The sequence below is a fragment of the Jatropha curcas genome, chromosome 1 (genome assembly GCF_041381405.1).
Source record: "Jatropha curcas cultivar XTBG-Jc1 chromosome 1, XTBG_Jcur_1.0, whole genome shotgun sequence".
NCBI lineage: Eukaryota > Viridiplantae > Streptophyta > Magnoliopsida > Malpighiales > Euphorbiaceae > Jatropha > Jatropha curcas.
This window is the reverse complement of record NC_143151.1, coordinates 22,500,902-22,520,069: the sequence shown is the minus strand read 5'-3', so window position 1 is coordinate 22,520,069 and position 19,168 is coordinate 22,500,902. Positions and strand designations below refer to the sequence as shown.

At 34.3% G+C, this 19,168-nt stretch overlaps 1 protein-coding gene and 1 long non-coding RNA gene across 2 annotated transcripts; both read left to right on the top strand.

The window, feature by feature from the left end:
- Window positions 1-6,649: 6,649 nt before the first annotated feature.
- On the top strand, window positions 6,650-7,569 carry LOC149499163 (uncharacterized). The gene is made up of 2 exons (XR_016319775.1): window positions 6,650-7,263; window positions 7,372-7,569. It is a non-coding gene; the product is annotated as an uncharacterized LOC149499163 (long non-coding RNA).
- Window positions 7,570-13,997: 6,428 nt separating this feature from the next.
- LOC149499162 (uncharacterized) lies at window positions 13,998-16,958 on the top strand. Its single transcript, XM_089722127.1, has one exon. It carries the CDS (start codon window positions 13,998-14,000, stop codon window positions 16,956-16,958), a length of 2,961 nt encoding a protein of 986 aa, XP_089578253.1.
- The last annotated feature ends 2,210 nt before the right edge of the window (window positions 16,959-19,168 follow it).

Genomic DNA, 19,168 nt, shown 5'->3' with positions numbered 1-19,168 from the left:
GACCCAAATAGAACGGGCGAGCAATAAGGAGGCAGATTCCATAACCAAAGCTGCAGCATAAGAAGCAGAATCGCCAAGAGAAGTGATGACTGAACACCAAACTTGCTCGAGCTATGAAAAAAAAGAAGTCTTGGTGTCCTAAACTGAAAGCAACTGGATGAGCTCAATCATTGACTTTTTGCAGAATGATGTTTGGCTAAGCAATAAATAAGAGGCTATCAAACTTTGCAGGAAAGCGGTGAACTATACATTAGATAATGGAGAACTCTACAGGAGATCAAAATCACACCCTTCGGTGAAGTGCGTAACTTAAGAAGAGGGCAATTACGTCATAAGAGAGACTTATGAAGGGGTTTGCCAGGCACATGAAGGCTCAGATGCTATGCTTAGAAGGATTCTACTATTAGGATACTACTGGCAAACAATGAAGAAAGATGTTCGCCAATACGTTCGCCATTGTAATGCTTGCCAAAAATATGATAGGGTGCTTAAAAAACCCTCCTCGAATTTACAACCTTTAGGTTCGGCCTGGCCTTTCATTTGATGGGGGATAATATTCTTAGGCCTTTTTGAACAAAAATAGGGCAAAGAAAGTTTATGGTAGTTGCAATTGATCACTTCTCCAAATAGGTAGAAGCCGAAGCACTCAGCACAATCACCCCAGCTCGGATTATCAGTTTTTTTTCAAGAAAAATGTGATATTCAGGTATTGTGTCCCCCACAAGATTGTCACTGACAATGGTAAACAATTTGACTCAGGAGCATTCAGATCCTTTTGCGAAGAGTGGCACATTAGACTCCACTTTACATCGCTAGCTCACCCACAAACTAATGGCCTTACCAAAGTCATCAACAGGACCATACTACAGGGTCTAAAAAAGAGGCTGATGGAGAAAAGGCAAATTGGGCGGATGAGTTAAACAGTGTGCTATGGGCCTATAGAACCACACCTAGGCAGGCAACAAGGCAAACCCCTTTCTCCTTAGTATATGGAACTGAAGTAGTTATTCTAGTAGAAATAAGCATATCCAGCAAAAGGACAAGAGTGTATAGAGGAGGCTGCGACGAAAGCTTAAAGATCAACTTAGACTTGGCAGAAGAACTCAAGGAGGAGGCCACGACCCGATCTAAGGCATACAAGCAAAGGGTAAGGAGATACTTCAATAGGCTAGTTCAAAGTAGGCAATTCAGGGAAGGAGACAAAGTATGGTGAAAGGCGGAGATCACCAAAGGTTCGGCAAGCATGGGTAAGTTAGGACAAAATTGGGAAGGTCCTTATGAAGTCTCAAAAACAGCTAGGCACGAGCACATATAAGCTGAGAAAGATTGAAGGGGCTGAGTGACCTCGAACATAGAATGCTAACGATCTAAAAAAGGCATATTGTATCTCCACCCAGTAATACGTAAAGTATTTTTATTTGAACAAAAATAAGACCTTAGGTTTTTTCACTTAATGTGTAAAGTATTTTTATCAACTCTACACACTGCAAATCCTCAAAGGTAGGCGAAAAATGGGGGCGCCTCGCGAGATCATCAGACCATCGAGTCAGAATACCAAACCCCCCGGCTCAGCGAATAATGAAGTACTTATGTTTCCAATTTTTCAAAGAAGATATCTTTGAGTCCTTATAAAATATGTTGCAGTCCTTCCTAGCCTAGAGGAAATAATGATCCTCATTCACCCAATGGTACATGCAGTAAAGCTCTCCCATACCTCGAGCCATTATGGTGGTTTCGTCTTAGGGAGCCAACCTGGCGATCCCACATAACAGCCTTAGACTGTTAGGATGTACTTGGCTGATAGTAATCCCATACTAGTTGAAGAATGATTTTAGAGGCTCGAATAAAGGAAACTGAATGCCAGAATGAAGGCTCTCCTCATACAGCATCATAAACTCATCATCATCCAAGGGAGTGTTAGCTCGCATATCCGACCCAGGGCGAACCAACTCATACTCTGACGCAAAGTCATACCTTGAAGCTATAGCAAGTAGTTCGCCCTCGTTGATATCAGAAGGAACATCAGACACCTTGATGTTCTCCACCGTATCCCTCGCCTTGCCTACCTCACACTCATTCGCCTCCACAATCTCATCCTTAGAAAGCTTGGCCAAAGTAGGCATTTCTTCATTACTAGGTGAACCCATAGTCTCGCCTAGAAATAGATAAAAGAAAGAGAGAAGAAAAAGAAAAACTTACTGAGAAAATAACTTAGAGAGAGAAGCTTTGGAAGAAGAAGCTTTTTAGAGAGAGAAGCTCTAAGAAGAAGAAATGAAGATGTGAGGCAAAATGTTCTCACCCAACACGCCTTTATAAAGAAGGGCGAGACACTAAAAAGACACATTAATTGGAGAAACACTCGAGGCTCACCTAGACAAACGAACCAACGCCTCGTTCTCCTCAAACAGAGCAGTTTTTTTTACGATATAAGCAAATCTACTGATCCAGGCTGAAAAGACACTACAATAATAAATAAATAAAAATAATAATACATTTAGTAAACTCTTTTTTTTTCTTATTTGGACATAAATGACCAAAAACCAGGGGGAGACTACTGATAATACACAATAATAATATATATAAAAGAATAATAGAAAAAAATATTAGACTCCTAAATAACTTCTTTTAAAACATATAAAGTAGGATTCCTATTATTCTTATCCAACTATAATTATCTTTCCACCAATATAAATATTTTTCTAATTAAGTCTAAAGGGGGCTAATTAACAATTTAGTCACTACTCTATTTCCAAGAGCTTAACAATAACTTTTTTATTCCTAACTAATAGAATATACATTACAATATACATGTACTTTTTATCTTACTTAAATACGATGATATAATCATAAGAAATATGTAGCCATATAACAAAAGTGTGTCATAGTTAGAAGATTTAAACGCAAATGGTGCAATAATAAACAAACATAAAACCTGAAAATTGCATGCAATTTGGTTTAAAAAGCATAGCTGGACATTGGTAATTTAATCTTATTTAATTCAATATTTGAATTATGTCTATCACTTTATTATTTTTCTAAAAACGTAGTGTTGTTAATAGCGTAAATAAAGGGCAATTTGGACTATGCACTTTGGCCATAATCCAAATTGAGTAACTTTATCTATTTAGATGGGACACTTAAAATGGAAATTTTGTCTATATACATAATCGAAGAGGTATTTTTTTTTATAAAAATTAAGTTTTTATTCTTTTAATGCAAGTTTATGAGTTACATTTCTATAAAAAATTAATTTTAGGTAAGTTATATATTGCTCTAGATTCAGATACAAAATTGAGCTTTATTCCTGGTGCTCTCATCATATTATACTATGAAATTAGCAAAGTTGACTTCTTCCTCGATTTAGGAATTTATCATTGGCCATTATAACGTGCTTGGATTTTAATATGGATTTTAAACAATATATATTATTATAGTTAGTGGACAATTTTGCTACCATAATTTTTCTATTTTACCCATTTTAAATAACACATGAGGCAATTATTATATTAAAATAAAAAAAACCATATTGATAATATAAAATGAGAAATATAATTGCAATAATGAGAGTAATTAACATTAATGACTTTTTAAAATTGAAGAGGAAAAAACTAAAAAATAAAGCTGCTTATTAAATAATATGAATTTGAAATAATATTTACTTGGGAAAAGTAATGAATTAATGAGTATTATTGAAAAGAGGATAAAATTTAATAAGAATATAATAAACAATTTAAAGATTAACTATAATGTAAAAAGAGTAAGTGGATTATATTTTAGGGACAGACCAAAATAAAAAAAAATGCATTAATAAAATTTAGTTCATATAATTGCACTAATTTTTTTGCTTTATTTTTTTCCTGGTATATCCTTACACTGGTATTCTATTAAAATTAAATTATCCATATTAAACTATAATTATTTTATCCAATAATTAAGGCAATGGCATAAGTAGCAAACTAAAGGTCAATATTTAATTTTAAGATGTGATTAATGGTAATGTGGTGTTTAACTAATATATTTATTGAAAAATATTATTGTTTACTTAAATAAAAAATAAAAAAAAAAAAAAGATGCACACCGAGGTATAACCTAGTGATAAGTGCATTATGACCTGGCAATATATTTATATTCGAATCCTCAATACTCCCAAAAAAAAAAAAAAAAAAAAAGAAACAAGTTAACTGTATAGCATAAAAGAAAAAAGAAAGTATAACAAGAATTATAGGACAAAGAGAGTATGATATTTTTTGCAAAGTTTTTTTTGGTAATAAAAGGAGAGCATAAGTTCTAAAAGCTACAAGCAAAGCCTAGGATAACCAACACCAGCTATATCTTGCATTAGCCAACTACCCAAGGCTCCACAAACCAGAGGAAAGTCACTACCAATTTTAGACAAAAAGTCAGCACAGAAGTTTCCTTCCCTATATTTATGTTGAAGATGACAAATCCAGCCTCGAGAAATCATCTCCTTTATGACCTTAGCCAACTGATAATCCATCCCAGAGGCTTGAAACTTTCCAGACACTAGTTGAACAACATAAGAATTATCACATTCAACGATCAAATGCTGAATATTCATACTCTTTGCCAACTTTACCCCCCTCCATTAAGGCCCATAATTCAGCACTAGGAATAGAGCACGTTCCTATGTGAGTAATAAAACCTCTAACCCAAACTCCTTTAGAATCTCGAATGAGCCCACCACCAGCAGCAACTGACCCAACAACGGAACTATCGACATTGAGTTTGAGAAACGGCGGAGGACGAGGGATCCAAGAAACCCAGCAATTGCTTTGTTGCAGTTTCCCTTTATGACCGTCAATATGAATTGCATGAACCACCTCCCTAGCAAACCTAATAATATCATTAACAATTTCCTCCACTGCCACTAATTCAGAACAAAAAACCCACCTATTCCTGCATAACCAGTGTTTCCAACTGGTAATTCTAAAAAGCACACTCCATGAAATACCTGACTGATGGATGGCCTTGCTCTTCAAATTCTCCATGACCCAAGCCACCATCAATGAAGAAGTATCAAAAAAGACAGAGGGTTCAGGAACTTGAATTTTGTTCCACACATTCCTCACATAGCAACAGTCCCTCAACACATGTAAGCAAGACTCCTCAAAAAAATTACATAAATCACGGACAGCTGAAGACGTAAGATGCCTACGATTTCTCTCTAAATTAGTGAGAAGTCTGTTGTGAAGAACAATCCATAAAAAGACCCGAACCCATTGTGGCCCTTTCCACTTCTAAAAAAGATCCCAGTTTCGAACACCATTACTCTCCGGAATCCCTACTAAGCAATTATAAGCCGACTTTATACTGAAACGACCAGAGCTTGTGAAACGCCAGCAAACCACATCCTTACCACGATCAGCAGCAGGAGACAGGATAGCTGCAATAAAACCAAGGATATCAGAAGAAACAATAGTGGAAAATTTAGCCTAGTTCCATTCCCCGTTTTCCGCAACATAGTCCACAACACGCTCCTCTCTCCAAGCCTCCGGCAACTCTACCACCGCTGCCTGGATCAGAACCATCTCATCTGTAACCCAACAGTCAGTCAAGAATTTCGCAGTGCAGCCATCTCCAACAGAAAACATATACCCCTTCTGAAGCTTATCCCACACCTTCGAGACACCTTTCCACAAAACAGAGGAATTATTCGGACAATTCCCATTAATAGCACTAACCTCAGGCACTTTATATTTGGAAAGAAGAACCTTCACCCTTAAAGCTTCTGTGTCCATTCTTATCGCCCACCCCAACTTCATAAGAAAAGAATCGTTAAGCAAACACAATTTCTGAGACCCAAACCGCCACAGAATTTTGGCTGCGTAACAATATTCCAAGGAATCAAAGATATCCTCCTGTGATCATTAGACGAACCACACATAAAGTTGCGACATGCTTTCTCTAAATCATTGCAGATTCGAGAAGGAAGTCTCGTACTCTGCATGGCATACTAGGGCAAGGCTGCAATCACTGAACTTGCCAGAGTAATTCTGCCCGCCATTGACAACTGCAACGCATTCCAGCTAGAAAGCCATTTAAAAGCATTCTCCAAAATATAACGATGAGTCACACTTGTTGATCTCCCATGAAGAAGGGGAACCGCCAGATACATGCCAAAATTATTTGTGCGCTTATAAGCCAACGCCCGACTTAACTGCCCTTTTAAACTACTCAAAACGCTATTGGAGAAAAAAACTGTGGTCTTTGAAGCATTAACTTTCTGTCTAAAACACCTGCAGAAATCCTCCAAAACTCCATTGATGACTGCAAACCTGGTCAAAAGAATCTTCAACCAGTAAAATCAAATCGTCAGTAAAAAAAGATGAGACAATAGAGGCCCATTCCGAGACAGCCTAATCGGATTCCGTGAACCCCTAGTCACCCCTTTGGAGATAGCCTGAGAAAGTCGTTCAAGGCACAGTACAAATAAATAGGGACTTAACGGGTTTCCCTGACGTAAGCCGCGGGAAGGAAAAAATGTATCGGAAAGATCCCCATTCCAAGCAATTTGCATAGAACAAGACGTAACGCATAGAACAAGACGTAACGCATCTCATAATGGCCGAAACAAGAATGTCAGGAAAACCAACTTCCATGAGAGTGTTATAAAGAAAATCCCAAAAAATCCGATTGAGGTGAAACAACTCGAATTTTCCATTTCATAAGTTTTTTAATTTAATTTAATTAAGAATAATTTCAAATAATATTATACTCATAAATTTAACAGAATCGGAAGTGAAAAAGAACCTATCGAAACCGGAGTCAGACCATATTAAAAATCAAGAGGAATCTTCTGGAAAACAATTTGAACCAAACTGAGCTCCTAATCAGACAGGACCAGCCTTTCTGGCCTATGGAAGGAGAAGAGATAAAATCAATTTTTTCCCTGATCTCCTTCTCCCCGACGCTGAACCTCCTCCCTCCCATTCTTTTCGTTCTCCGGCCACCGGCCACCAAATCCGGCAAATAAATAGTCTAAAACCATATAATCGTTGCAAGGAGTTTGATTCAACCTTGATTTGCATGATTTGAGCCCGGATAGAGAGAAAACTCGGCTGAAATGATTCTGCACTGTCGCAGCAATGTTTTTCTAGCCATTCAGGTTGTTTCCGGTGACTTGAGGCTTGGAGGTTGGTGTCGATCGATTCCTCTCCTCTCCCTCTTTCATTTGGCTATTTCAGTGTCGACTATGGTGATCGGAATCGGAAAACCCAAAGCGGTGACCACCGAACATTCTAGGTCAATTTTTGGCCAAATGGTTAACACCCATGTTAAGTTGATCATATATTAGTGATCATCTCCTCATAACGAACAAATTGATGTATGGTTTGCAATTTTTGGGTGCAGTTGGATTTTCCGAACACCGCGCACGTGGTTGGTGGTGGTGGTCAAGTGAATGGCCGGCGACGCTCCGGCAAGGTTCCAGAGGCAGAATCTTCTCCTCATCATGTTCATCCCGAATATGTAATCCAATTTTACATTGGCAAACCTTATAACCCAATTCTGCATTTTTCTTTTAGAAATCAATTTGAATTTATTTCCTTATTTTACAATTATTAGTTGTGATTAGTTAGAAAATTGTTTAGCTTGGTTAATCCAAGTTAGAAATTTAAGAACCTAGATTTCTACAGGGTAAGAATATTATTTTTTGTACCTTAAGTGCTAGTAACAGATTAATGGGAAGCTAAGTATTTTAATAGAAATTATTAATTAGATATGTATATATTATCGTGGTATGAACTGAATTTGTGAAAATAATTTTGCTTTGAATTGAGATTAATTATTGATATGGATAAATTGATTCAAGTTGATTTAATGATGACATAACGGAGGATGGGCTTTGATTAAGAATTTGCCCGATGGATGGGCTGTGTGTTGATATGTGCGATGTATAAAATTTGGATAGTCTAGTTTATAGAGGAATGCTGTCGGATTTTCGGCAAAACACTTATTAAAGGACTAAATCAGTTATATCTTTAATAGCTGGTAACAACTAAAACTTTTAGTATTACTATTTCCATTATTATTATTATTATTATTATTATTATTATTATTACTATTATTATAAAACATTATTTACCAAATAACTAGAAGCTTTCTTAAAAGTTATAAATTAGAGTAAATAAATAAATAAAGGAACAGTATGTACGTGTATATATATAGTTCGATAAGTTAGATAAGCGACTAGTAACCAAAATTAATAAATGAATGCAAAATACATTTCTCGAATTAGAACTCTTATTTAGAATTTTCTTTTTTTTTTTTTTAGATATTCGTAACATTCCAAAATGTCAAGACAAAAGCTCGAAGAGTGCACTAATAAAGATAGTCCTTTTAAGGATAGTGAAGAACTATGAGTAGTGTTAGATAATTCATATCATCCATCTGCATTTGCATCCATGCACACACAGCTAAATGCTGGACATGCATTACTTAGTAGATTGTTAATTTGTGTTGAATTAATTGTTGCTATTGAATATGGTTTGATTAGTTGTGATGTGCTTCATGAATGCTCTGCTTGTGTGGAATTGGGATGAAGTGGGTCACCGATGGATTTGTGAGGGCCTTCTAGATACCATCGATTATGTATGGGGAGATTGGCGCCGCCATATGCATCTAATGAAATATGATATGGAAAACTACAGGGTGGCCTCCTGTTGGTATGGAAAAGAAAAGAGAGTATTAAAAAAATGAGAGGGCTGGTCAAGTGAGGTTAAGACTAGTCGACCATGTATGGGGGATCGACTCCCTGGTGCACACGTGATGAGAGAGCGAGCCATGTGTGAGGACGGCTCGTCAGGGGTTTTGGTGACGCCACTAATAAAAATCCACTTGATGTGATTATATGAAGGTTTTAATATTTGTGATTGCTGTTGCTATGTCATTTGTGTGATCGACTGCATGATCATATAGTTAGTCGGAAGACTAAATTGATTTACACATCCATTTGTGTGATTGTGTGGGGTGAGAGGGTTATCTAACCCTCCTCATTGAGTTTGGTGCTCACCCCTGCCTCCTTATTTTTTTTAGGTAATAGGAGAAAAGAAGAATCCTATGTATCCAAATGAGTCAAAATACAAATATAGAAAACTATTAATAGTTATATTAAGCATGTACATGTAAAGGACTGTAAATTATGGAGTTCCGCAATTGTATTCCAAATGGGTTGTAATTGAATAATATATATATATATATATATATATATATATATATATATATATATATATATATATATATATATATATATATATATATATTATGTGAATGTATTTTTGATACGTTTGTAGAATATAATTATTGGGTCTGAAGCCATGACTATGAATAGAATATGGGTTTAACTAACATAGGCTTACTAAGCCTCATCTAGTCGAGCATAGTTGTTTTCTCGGAACATTAATTCTGCAAGAGAAAGCGAAGGATCAATATTAATAGAATCAAACAATTTTCCATACTTATAATATTTTAACATGGCACTAATGCCCACTTCAGCATTTAGGTCCTCAATTTGCATAGCCATTTTCAGGAATTTATTAAGATACTCCGTAAGTGATTCTCGATCATCCCTTTTTAGATCAATCAGGCCTGATGAGATTTTTTTGCTCGGGAGACATATGACAAATTGAGCTTTGAAGCAGAAGCTAGTTGAGCAAAAGATGCAATTGATCCTGTGTTGGGCATTTGGTACCACTCATGTGCTGATTCCTTCAAAGTTGCCGGAAATTCTCGACATAATAGCATATCTGTAGTTGTCTAAATGTGCATTATTGTCTTGAAGTTAGCTAGGTGACTTTTGGAATATGTTGTGCCATCGATGTTTGAAATGTTGGCATCTTGAACTTTGAAGGAAAAGATACTTCTAGTATTTCTCGCGATAGTGGGGAATCATTCCTAAGCCATAATCACTACTATCTCCTGCCACTCTATATTCTTTAAGAATCTCTTTGATTCTTACTCACAAGTTTTCTTTGCTCACCCCTTTGGTTCTTGGTCGAAAGTTCTCTTTGCTCACCCCTCTGATTCTTACTTGGAAGTTTTCTTTGCTCTCCCCTTTTGGAACATTTGTATTATTCCTGCTGTATGTTGTTTATGTCCTCCAAAATGAGTCAGTTTCTTCTGCCATGTATGCTTGCTCTTCCTTTTCTTCCCCAAAAACTCGCTTCATATTTCTAAGTGAATAGTTGTGTTGTTGGGAAGGTTGAGAAGAAGGCTGAGAATGCATAAATCATTTTAGAATTGACACAAAGTTGTTGTATGCCTCTGTTAGGTCTTTCACAACCTGCGGATCTATCATAGGAAGAGGATTTGAAGCAGATGGAACGTCACCTTGAGCATGACCATGGGGAAGAGATACAATATTTGAAGTTAGGTTTGGAGGAGACTCCATTCCTGCATTGGGTTTCAACAAGCAGATTTTGAGATTCATTGGACACCATTTTTGAGATAGTTGTCAGGAGAGAATTGCTGAAAAACTGAGGTGTGTTCCACGCTCACTGCACTTATTTTATAGAAGTAAAATCTAGAAAACTCAAGTGAATATTGGAATTACTATTAAGATGTAAGTTATCCTCTAATAGGATGTGATACAAATATTTATAATGTACCTCTTATTGTAACCGAAGATTTAAATGCCTAGCAAAAATTCCAATCATAAATGTCAAGCGAGAATCTTGCATTATTACATGGTTAAATGTTCTTAATGACTCTTTGACCAAGCGTTACCACTATTTGAGCTGGTTTGAATAAAACTCGATCTATTCTATTAATTACTCGGTCTATTTAATTAATTGCTCAGTTCATTCTATTGATTGCTTGGACTATTCTATTGATTGCTCAGACCAATCTATTGCTCCTCCTATTCTATTGATTGCTCAAACCAATCTACTGCTCATCCTATTCTATTGATTGCTCCATTTTATATCCTATTCTATTGATTGCTCCATTTTATCAATTGCTCCTAACAATTCTTATATTGTATTTATTCAGTCTATTTTCGCAAACTAAAATAGCCCCACAATTAATAGCAGCCCACATTAAAAATTCTAATACGCTTTAATAATGATACCACAAAATCCTGAAATCCAGGTTTAAAAGACCATTATTACTTGAATTACTAAGATTTATCAACCAGGCAACATTGATATTGTGATTACTGATTAGTCTAAAAAGCATTTTACCAGCACTAGAAATTTTATCAATAATTTAACGTATATGAAATGAGGAAAATAAATCATAGATAATACTAATAATAACGGACTATAAAGAAAAGTCAAAGACATGAATTCCGAGGCTAGACAGTACTAATAAGAATAGAAATAACTTTTATTCTATTCTCTTGACAACTATCAATCATGATTATGGAGCGAATTGAAAAGGAGATATTAGGGAGAGAAATTCCATAAGTGACTCCATCTTCGCACAAGTTTCCTTTGGAAGGAGGAAGCAACTCATAGTGTAATTAGGGATTGCTTGCACAACCGACTTCAACAAAACCTCTTTGCCCGCCCTGGAGAGAGATAGCTCTTTCCAGCATTGAAGTTTTTTTTTTTGCCACCCTGTCAATTAGGAGACTAAACATTTGCTTTTTCTTTCTACCTACGCTCGCCGGCAGACCTAGATATTTGTTATGTTAATCAATAGCCCGAACCCCCAACACATTCCTTATAGCCTCTTGAACCTCCACGGCTGTATTCCTGCTAAATGCGATCTCTGACTTGTCAAAATTTATTTTTGATCCGGCGCTCTTTCATAGTCTTGGAGGACACTGAGAATAGTACCGGCTTGAGCCAAGTTTGCCCTTCCAAAAATAACACTACCATCAGCAAAGAACATGTGGGAAATAGGAGGAGCCCTTGGACAAATTTTAATTCCATTCAAAAGTCGATTGTTCTCTGCCTTTTGAAGTAAACTTGAAGAAACTTTTGTATAAAACAGCAATAAATATGGGGATCCCTTGTCTAAGACTCCTCTTAGGACAAAAATATTGTGTTGGTTCACCATTAATCAATAATGAGTAAGACACTGTAGAAACACATCTCATCACTATCCCACCCAGGAAGAATAAAAACCCAATTTAAGCATCATGTCTTTCAAAAAGCACCACTCCACTCTATCACATGCTTTGCTCATATCCAATTTGCAAGCAAAAAAACCTCTTTTCCTAGAAATTCTGCTTTTTATGTAATGAAAAATTTGAAAAGCCATTAAAGCATTATCAGTAATAAGGCGATCAGGGACAAAGGCTGACTACGATTGATTAATTATACCAGGAAGGTGAATTTTTAACCTATTGGCTACGGTTTTGGTGACTAACTTAAAAATGACATTACATAAACTAATAGGCCTAAATTGAGATGTTAAGCTAGGATTATTGACCTTTGGAATAAGAGCTATAAAAGTATTGATTAGAGAAGCAGGAGACTCATGATTATTAAGAATAGATAGGACGTTTTGCTCAACAGACGCACCAACGATAGACCAAAATTTTTTAAAATAGAAAGGAGGCATACTGTTTGGACTTGGAGCCTTGGAAGGATGCATTTTTTTAAGGGTGCAGACCACTTCCTCTCTCATGTGACAAAAGCGTCTACTGAATCCAAGACATCCGAATAAGCATATGGGTTTGAAGTGGTAATCTTTTAATATTTAGGCCAAATTTCTCATTTGCCCATCAAAACATTAGTATAAAGAGAGGAATCAAATTGGAAGCCGATTTAGGTTGCAATAGCCAATAATTACGATCCCATCATTTGAATCATAATATGGAGTTTTTATCCATATCATATATTTGAGACTGCTGAAGCCAAAATTTCTGTCATGATTAAAATGAATGAATTTTATAAAAAAAAAAACATTAAAATCAAATGAAAAACAAAAATTTATAATTGAAACAAGATGGAAAAATAAAATTAATAATAGCCCAAGAAACATAATACCTCTGAAATTAAGAAGTAAAACAACGAGAAGAAAAAGTTTTTGATGTAAAATAATATTAATAAACCTTATAGCCAAAAGAAAATGAAAATTGTGTAGTATTTTTTTATAAGAATTAAACATTAATATTAGTAATTTATAATAAATTGATAATTTAATAAGATTCCCGACTCAGTTATAATTATGATTTTCAATAATTCATAATTAAGATAATTATCGTAAAAGTCTTATATTTTACTATTGAGAATATAAAAATTTAAATAATAACTACCATTTTTTAAATTCTTTCAATTGGATTTTTTGTATTATTTTTTTTAGAATTGTATGTTATAAGAATTAGTTAAGATAGATAAGTTATAAATATCAATTTATTATTTATTATTTAATCATTTTATTAGTTAATAGTTTTATTTGAACATTTTTTAGATTTTTTACTAACGTAAATTACTATAAAATAATTAACTATTTACACAGTAAGATAGTGAGCTAAAATATTAATTTGACAAACACAATATTAAGATTTATAATTTAGTTAAAATATTAATAATAAATAATATTATTATTTTGTTTGAATTTAGATAAGAAATCAATAAAATCAACCCGATTAAAGATTTTTTTATAAATAATATTTTCTTAGAGGACAATTTATTAAATTTAACCAATTTTTTTGTCCACTCCAATGTTACACTTCTTTTATATATATATATATATATATATATATATATATATATATATATATATATACACTTACTCGAGACTTAATAATTATAATTAGCAATATATTATTGGAAAACAGAAAAAAGAAACTAACCTGGAAAGGGAAGTTTCTATTCAGCATCAAGAATCCCTACAATCAAGGGATTGCAATTAATTGTAATTAGACTAATTAGGAAAAGTTTTTTTGTATAAGAACACAATGACAGAAATAAGAGAGATAGAATTCTTTTATCAAACAAACATGGTATCAGAGCCTGGTTCAATCACAATGAATCTTGTTCTTATCTGAGCTTCATCATCTACCTTAATCCAACTTACCTGGAAGCATGAGTGATCAATCCGAGAGCTCAGCTTCAACAGGAGCAACTAAAACACCAAACATGGATGTTTCTGCCGCTCAACTGCTGCAGATTCTCCAAAACTTAACCAACAAACCAAGCCAAATAGAAACCTCCAACAACCAGGCTGTTAATTTAACAGTCAAGCTTAATGAATTTAATTACACCCTCTGGTCTCGATTAATGGAGATCGCAATCAGCGGAAGAGGAAAACTCGACCATATACTGGGAGCCTCTCCTCCACCTTCATCTGATGGAACCTACATCAAATGGAAACAGTCAGATTCGATTGTTTTTTCATGGATAATAGAAAATATGGAAGCAGAGCTAGCGGTCCAATATGTTCAACATGCAACCGCCAAAGAACTGTGGGAGAGTCTCGCCACAACATTTCAAACAGGCAGTGATTCCCTACAGATTTTCGATTTAACTGTTAAAGCTAATAATCTCAAGCAAGGGAATATGACCATTGAAAAATTTTTTGGAAACTTACAAGCGATTTGGAAAGAGATTGACCGCCGGATGCCCAATCCGATGAAGCACCAGGAAGATATTGAAGTCTTCAATCGGATTCAACAAGAAACGAAACTTTTCCAGTTTCTCGCCGGAATTCATGACCGGTTTGAAACCGAACGCCGGGACATCCTTAAGCAAGACCCTCTCCCATCAGTTGAAAGGGCATATGCTATGATCAGAAGAGAGGCTACGAGGCGAGGCATACTGGGACCAGAGAAAGATGAACAGGTAAACCCAGAAATCTCACAAATCGGTCAAGGCCTTGTAGCCAAATCCCGGTCAGATCTTGCCCGGACTGTGGCTAAATCATCATCCCGGAGCGAGGAGGTGGATAAATCGAAACTTAAGTGCAGCCATTGTGGGGGAACAAGGCATACGAAAGAAGGTTGCTTTAAGATAATCGGTTACCCCGATTGGTGGACAGAAAATAGAAGGAAGGGAGCCAAGGGAAGAGCTGCGGTGGCCACGGTGGGCAACGAAATCGCTACCAGCACCGGAGAGGAACAGATTATGAGAGGAGTTCCGGCGGCCAACGTTTCGGTTGGAGGAGGGGATGAATCGCAGAACTATAACAAAGGAGGTATAGGGTTTGAGGGAAAACTTCTCTTAAATCCCTGCTCTTCTAATTTTACCTCATTTAATCATGATTTTTCTGAAAATTATAATTGTGCCCCTGGAACTTCTGAAATTGATGAAAGAGGACCTGAATTTGTTGAAAATTGCAATTTAGTGCCTGCTTTGTTTACAAGAAGTAGAGATGATCCTTTAGAAAGTAAAAATGTTGAAAGAGAACAAAATTGGCTTTTAGATAGTGGGGCTACGGATACAATGTCCTATGATCCATTGGACTTTAAATCTAAGACAACTCCTCGGAAAACTGGTATTCGGACTGTGAATGGGGGTTACTCATCTGTTGAAGGGGCAGGAGAAATTGAAATCTCTCCAAACCTTAGAGTTCCTAACTGCTTATATGTGCCTAGTTTATCTCATAAACTCTTATCAGTAAGTCATGTTACTAAAGAGCTAAATTGTTCAGTACTGATACACCCAACCTTTTGTATTCTGCAGGATATCCAGACAGGGAGGATTATTGGGCGTGGCACTAAACACGGAGGTCTGTACTACGTGGACGAGGTGGACAAAAAAGGTACCATAATGCTGGCTCACGGGACTGTGGATCGGCAAGTTTGGTTATGGCACCGACGTCTTGGACATCCATCTACGGGGTACCTTAGAATTTTATTTCCTAAGTTTTTTAAGAACAATAATCATGTGTCTTGTGAGACTTGTATCCTAGCCAAAAGCCAAAGACAAGTTTTTCCCCAGAACAATACTAGAACTGATATGCCCTTTGCACTTATACATTCTGATGTCTGGGGTCCTGCACCCATACCTAGTAACCATGGTTTTCTATATTTCCTTCTATTTATTGATGATTGCACTAGAATTACTTGGGTTTATTTTTTGAAAAATAAATCAGAGGTTTCTGAAAAATTTGCTATGTTTTATAACCTTGTTCAAACGCAGTACCAAAAACAAATTAAGATACTACGTTCTGATAATGGAGGGCAATACATTAACCATAATATGCAGGAATTTTTTAGCACCCATGGTCTCATTCACCAAACAACCTGTCCTTACACTCCACAACAAAATGGGGTGGCTGAGAGGAAAAATAGGATCCTTTTGGAAATGACCCGAGCCCAAATGATAGAATCTCATGTACCAAGAAACCTATGGCCAGAAGCCATTGCCACAGCTGCTTACCTCATAAATCGCTTACCCACAAAAATTTTAAACTTCAAAACCCCACTAGATACCTTAGCCCAACTTATCCAGATTCCATCCGTCCTCACCTTTCCTCCTCGAATTTTTGGGTGTACAGTCTATGTCCATATCCCGAAAATTAATCATACAAAACTTGATGCTTGTGCGGTTAAGTGTGTTTTTGTGGGGTATGGGGCACACAAAAAGGGATACAGATGTTATGACCCTGTTAATCGACACTTGTACACAACTATGGACTGTAATTTTCTAGAAACAGAATATTACTTTCAACCTCAATCCAGTGGTCAGGGGGAGACATCAAAACAAGACCCACTGAATTGGCTCATCAGTCCAAACTTATCTGCCAGTCCAGACTTGTCAATTCCGGTCCAAACAGAGCAAGCAGGTACTGAGTCTACCACGGAACACGAGGTACTACTTCCGGAATCAAATTCTCCCATATCTTCTCTGTCTGATATTCCTGAGGTAAGTACTCATAGTATAGAACCTAATGCTTCTACTAATATTCCTGAGGTAAGTACTCATAGTACAGAACCTAATGCTTCTACTAATCTTGAAATTAATGAGATGCTAGACAGGAATGAGACACAAACTAGGTACATATTACCTCCCAGGAGTAATCGAGGAATACCACCTAAGGAATGAGACACAAACAAATTTAATTATAAAAAGGTTCAAGAAATCCTAATTTATTAAATAAATTCAATTCGTTAAAAGCTTTAAATATGTAGACAAACTAACCATGACATGGACCCAATTTAAATAAGTTTTTTCATATAATGCACTGTAAATCTAATTCTAAACCTAATTGAAATTTTTATTCGTGTAGACTAATAATGTTTTTTAAAAAATTTATATCCTTTAAATTTGTATCTGAGTTATATGATGATTTAGAAAATGATGAAAATATTTTTTTTATTTGCAATTGCATCCTTAATTGCAGTTGATGGTATTATAATTACAAAGGTCAAAATTGGATAAATATTAATAGAAAAATCAAAATAGAGTAAAATTGTAAAACTTATAAAATTGGATTGTTTTGATAAGTTAGGCTAATAAAATTCCTAATTTAATAGCACATGACACTTCACAATAAATTTTTTTAATTAGTGTGCATAATTCTTATATGATGCACGTCCATTAAAATCTTAATTATATAACTTATTCTCTTTTTTTCATAGAATTCCTTTTATATATATATATATATATATATATATATATATATATAAAATTAGCATGAGATATCCAAGCTCGTAACCATTTTAATGGTCCACAAACTTGACTAATTCTCGCTCGCCCTTAAAGGTAAAGGAGTTGGTTTGGGAAGAGTTTATATTGTGAAGGATCAAACCTATGATCTAAGCCATGATGATCAACCCCGCAAGTGCTCTTTGTCACTGAGCTACCCCATTCAAGATTTTTTCTTAAAATTCCTTATTAATGGCACATAATTTCTGTATATAGTGCGCAACCAAGCAACAATATCCTTTAATATGAACTTTGGGTAAAACTACAGTAGAGAGTAGAAAATTTCTCCATCGCATTTATAACCATTAAATGTAAATAATTTTTATTATATATAAATATGGGAAAACAATGAGATTTTCAATATTGCCCGTAATGAAATCTGAAATATATAAAGTAGCATTAGTTATAACCAATTAAAAAATTACATTTCATTAGTTGATCGGATATAATTTATAAAAATTATTTTTTAAATAAATAAATATAGATAATTAAGAATTTAAAATTTTAAGTTCTATTTCTTTAAATTTTACTTTTTAATAAATATATACGAGAGATATTTGAAAATTTTTATATTTTATTTTTTAAACATTTTGATTTTATTTAGATTATAATTTAAAATATTTTATTTAAGAGAGATAAAAAGAGAAAAAGTATATATTTTTATTTATTTCTGTATAATTTGATTGGATATATTTTTTAAAAAATAAAATTTCAAATAGAATATACATAATATTTTATTTAGGAGATAAATAAAAAAGAAAAAATAATATTCTTTTTTTTTATATATGATTGTAGGGAAAATTGAGAGTTTATTTGGAGAGGATTATAAAAAATAAATTTTCAAATAGAATATACATAATATTTGATTTTGGGAGAGATAAGAAAAGAAAAAAGTATATTCTCTTTTTTTTTTATGGTCATAGGAAAAATTAATGGTTTATTGAAGATGATAGAATGTTTCTTTTATGTAATCTTTTTTTATTAATTAATTAAAATATTTATTTATTTTAAATTTACAATTTAGAACAATAGAGATAAAATATTTGAATAAACTTATTAACAGACCAATATTGGATTCTAGCATGATTTGCTCTGTAATTTGCATTTATTGACTTCGCTTTAGTGTTTTTTTTTTTTTTTTTTTTTCATCAACATCAAATGAAATTATGGCTTTCCAGTTGAAGAATGGATTGATTTTTGAAATTTAAATTGGTAATTTTTTAATATAATTTATTTCTTGTTATATGTTAAGTTCTTAAAAGAGTTTTATTCATAATAATAATTTTTTATTTTTTATTTTCTTTTTCGTTACTGAATTAATATTTAAGTACTATCACTTTAATTTATTAAGAGATTTATATCTCCCTTGAAATAAATAAATGACCTCTTGATGATTAAGAATTTTTAATTTTCTTAACATTTTTTCTTTTATATTCTAAATCTGTTTGACTTGAAAGAAAAATAATATTCATGAAACTAGAAAAAAAAGTTAAAACTATATATTTTTATTTTGGACCACTTTTTGGAGTTTTAGGAATTTATATGTATGTGCATATATTCCTTTCTGTAATACACTGGGTAAGTAATATTACCACTATAGTCAAAGT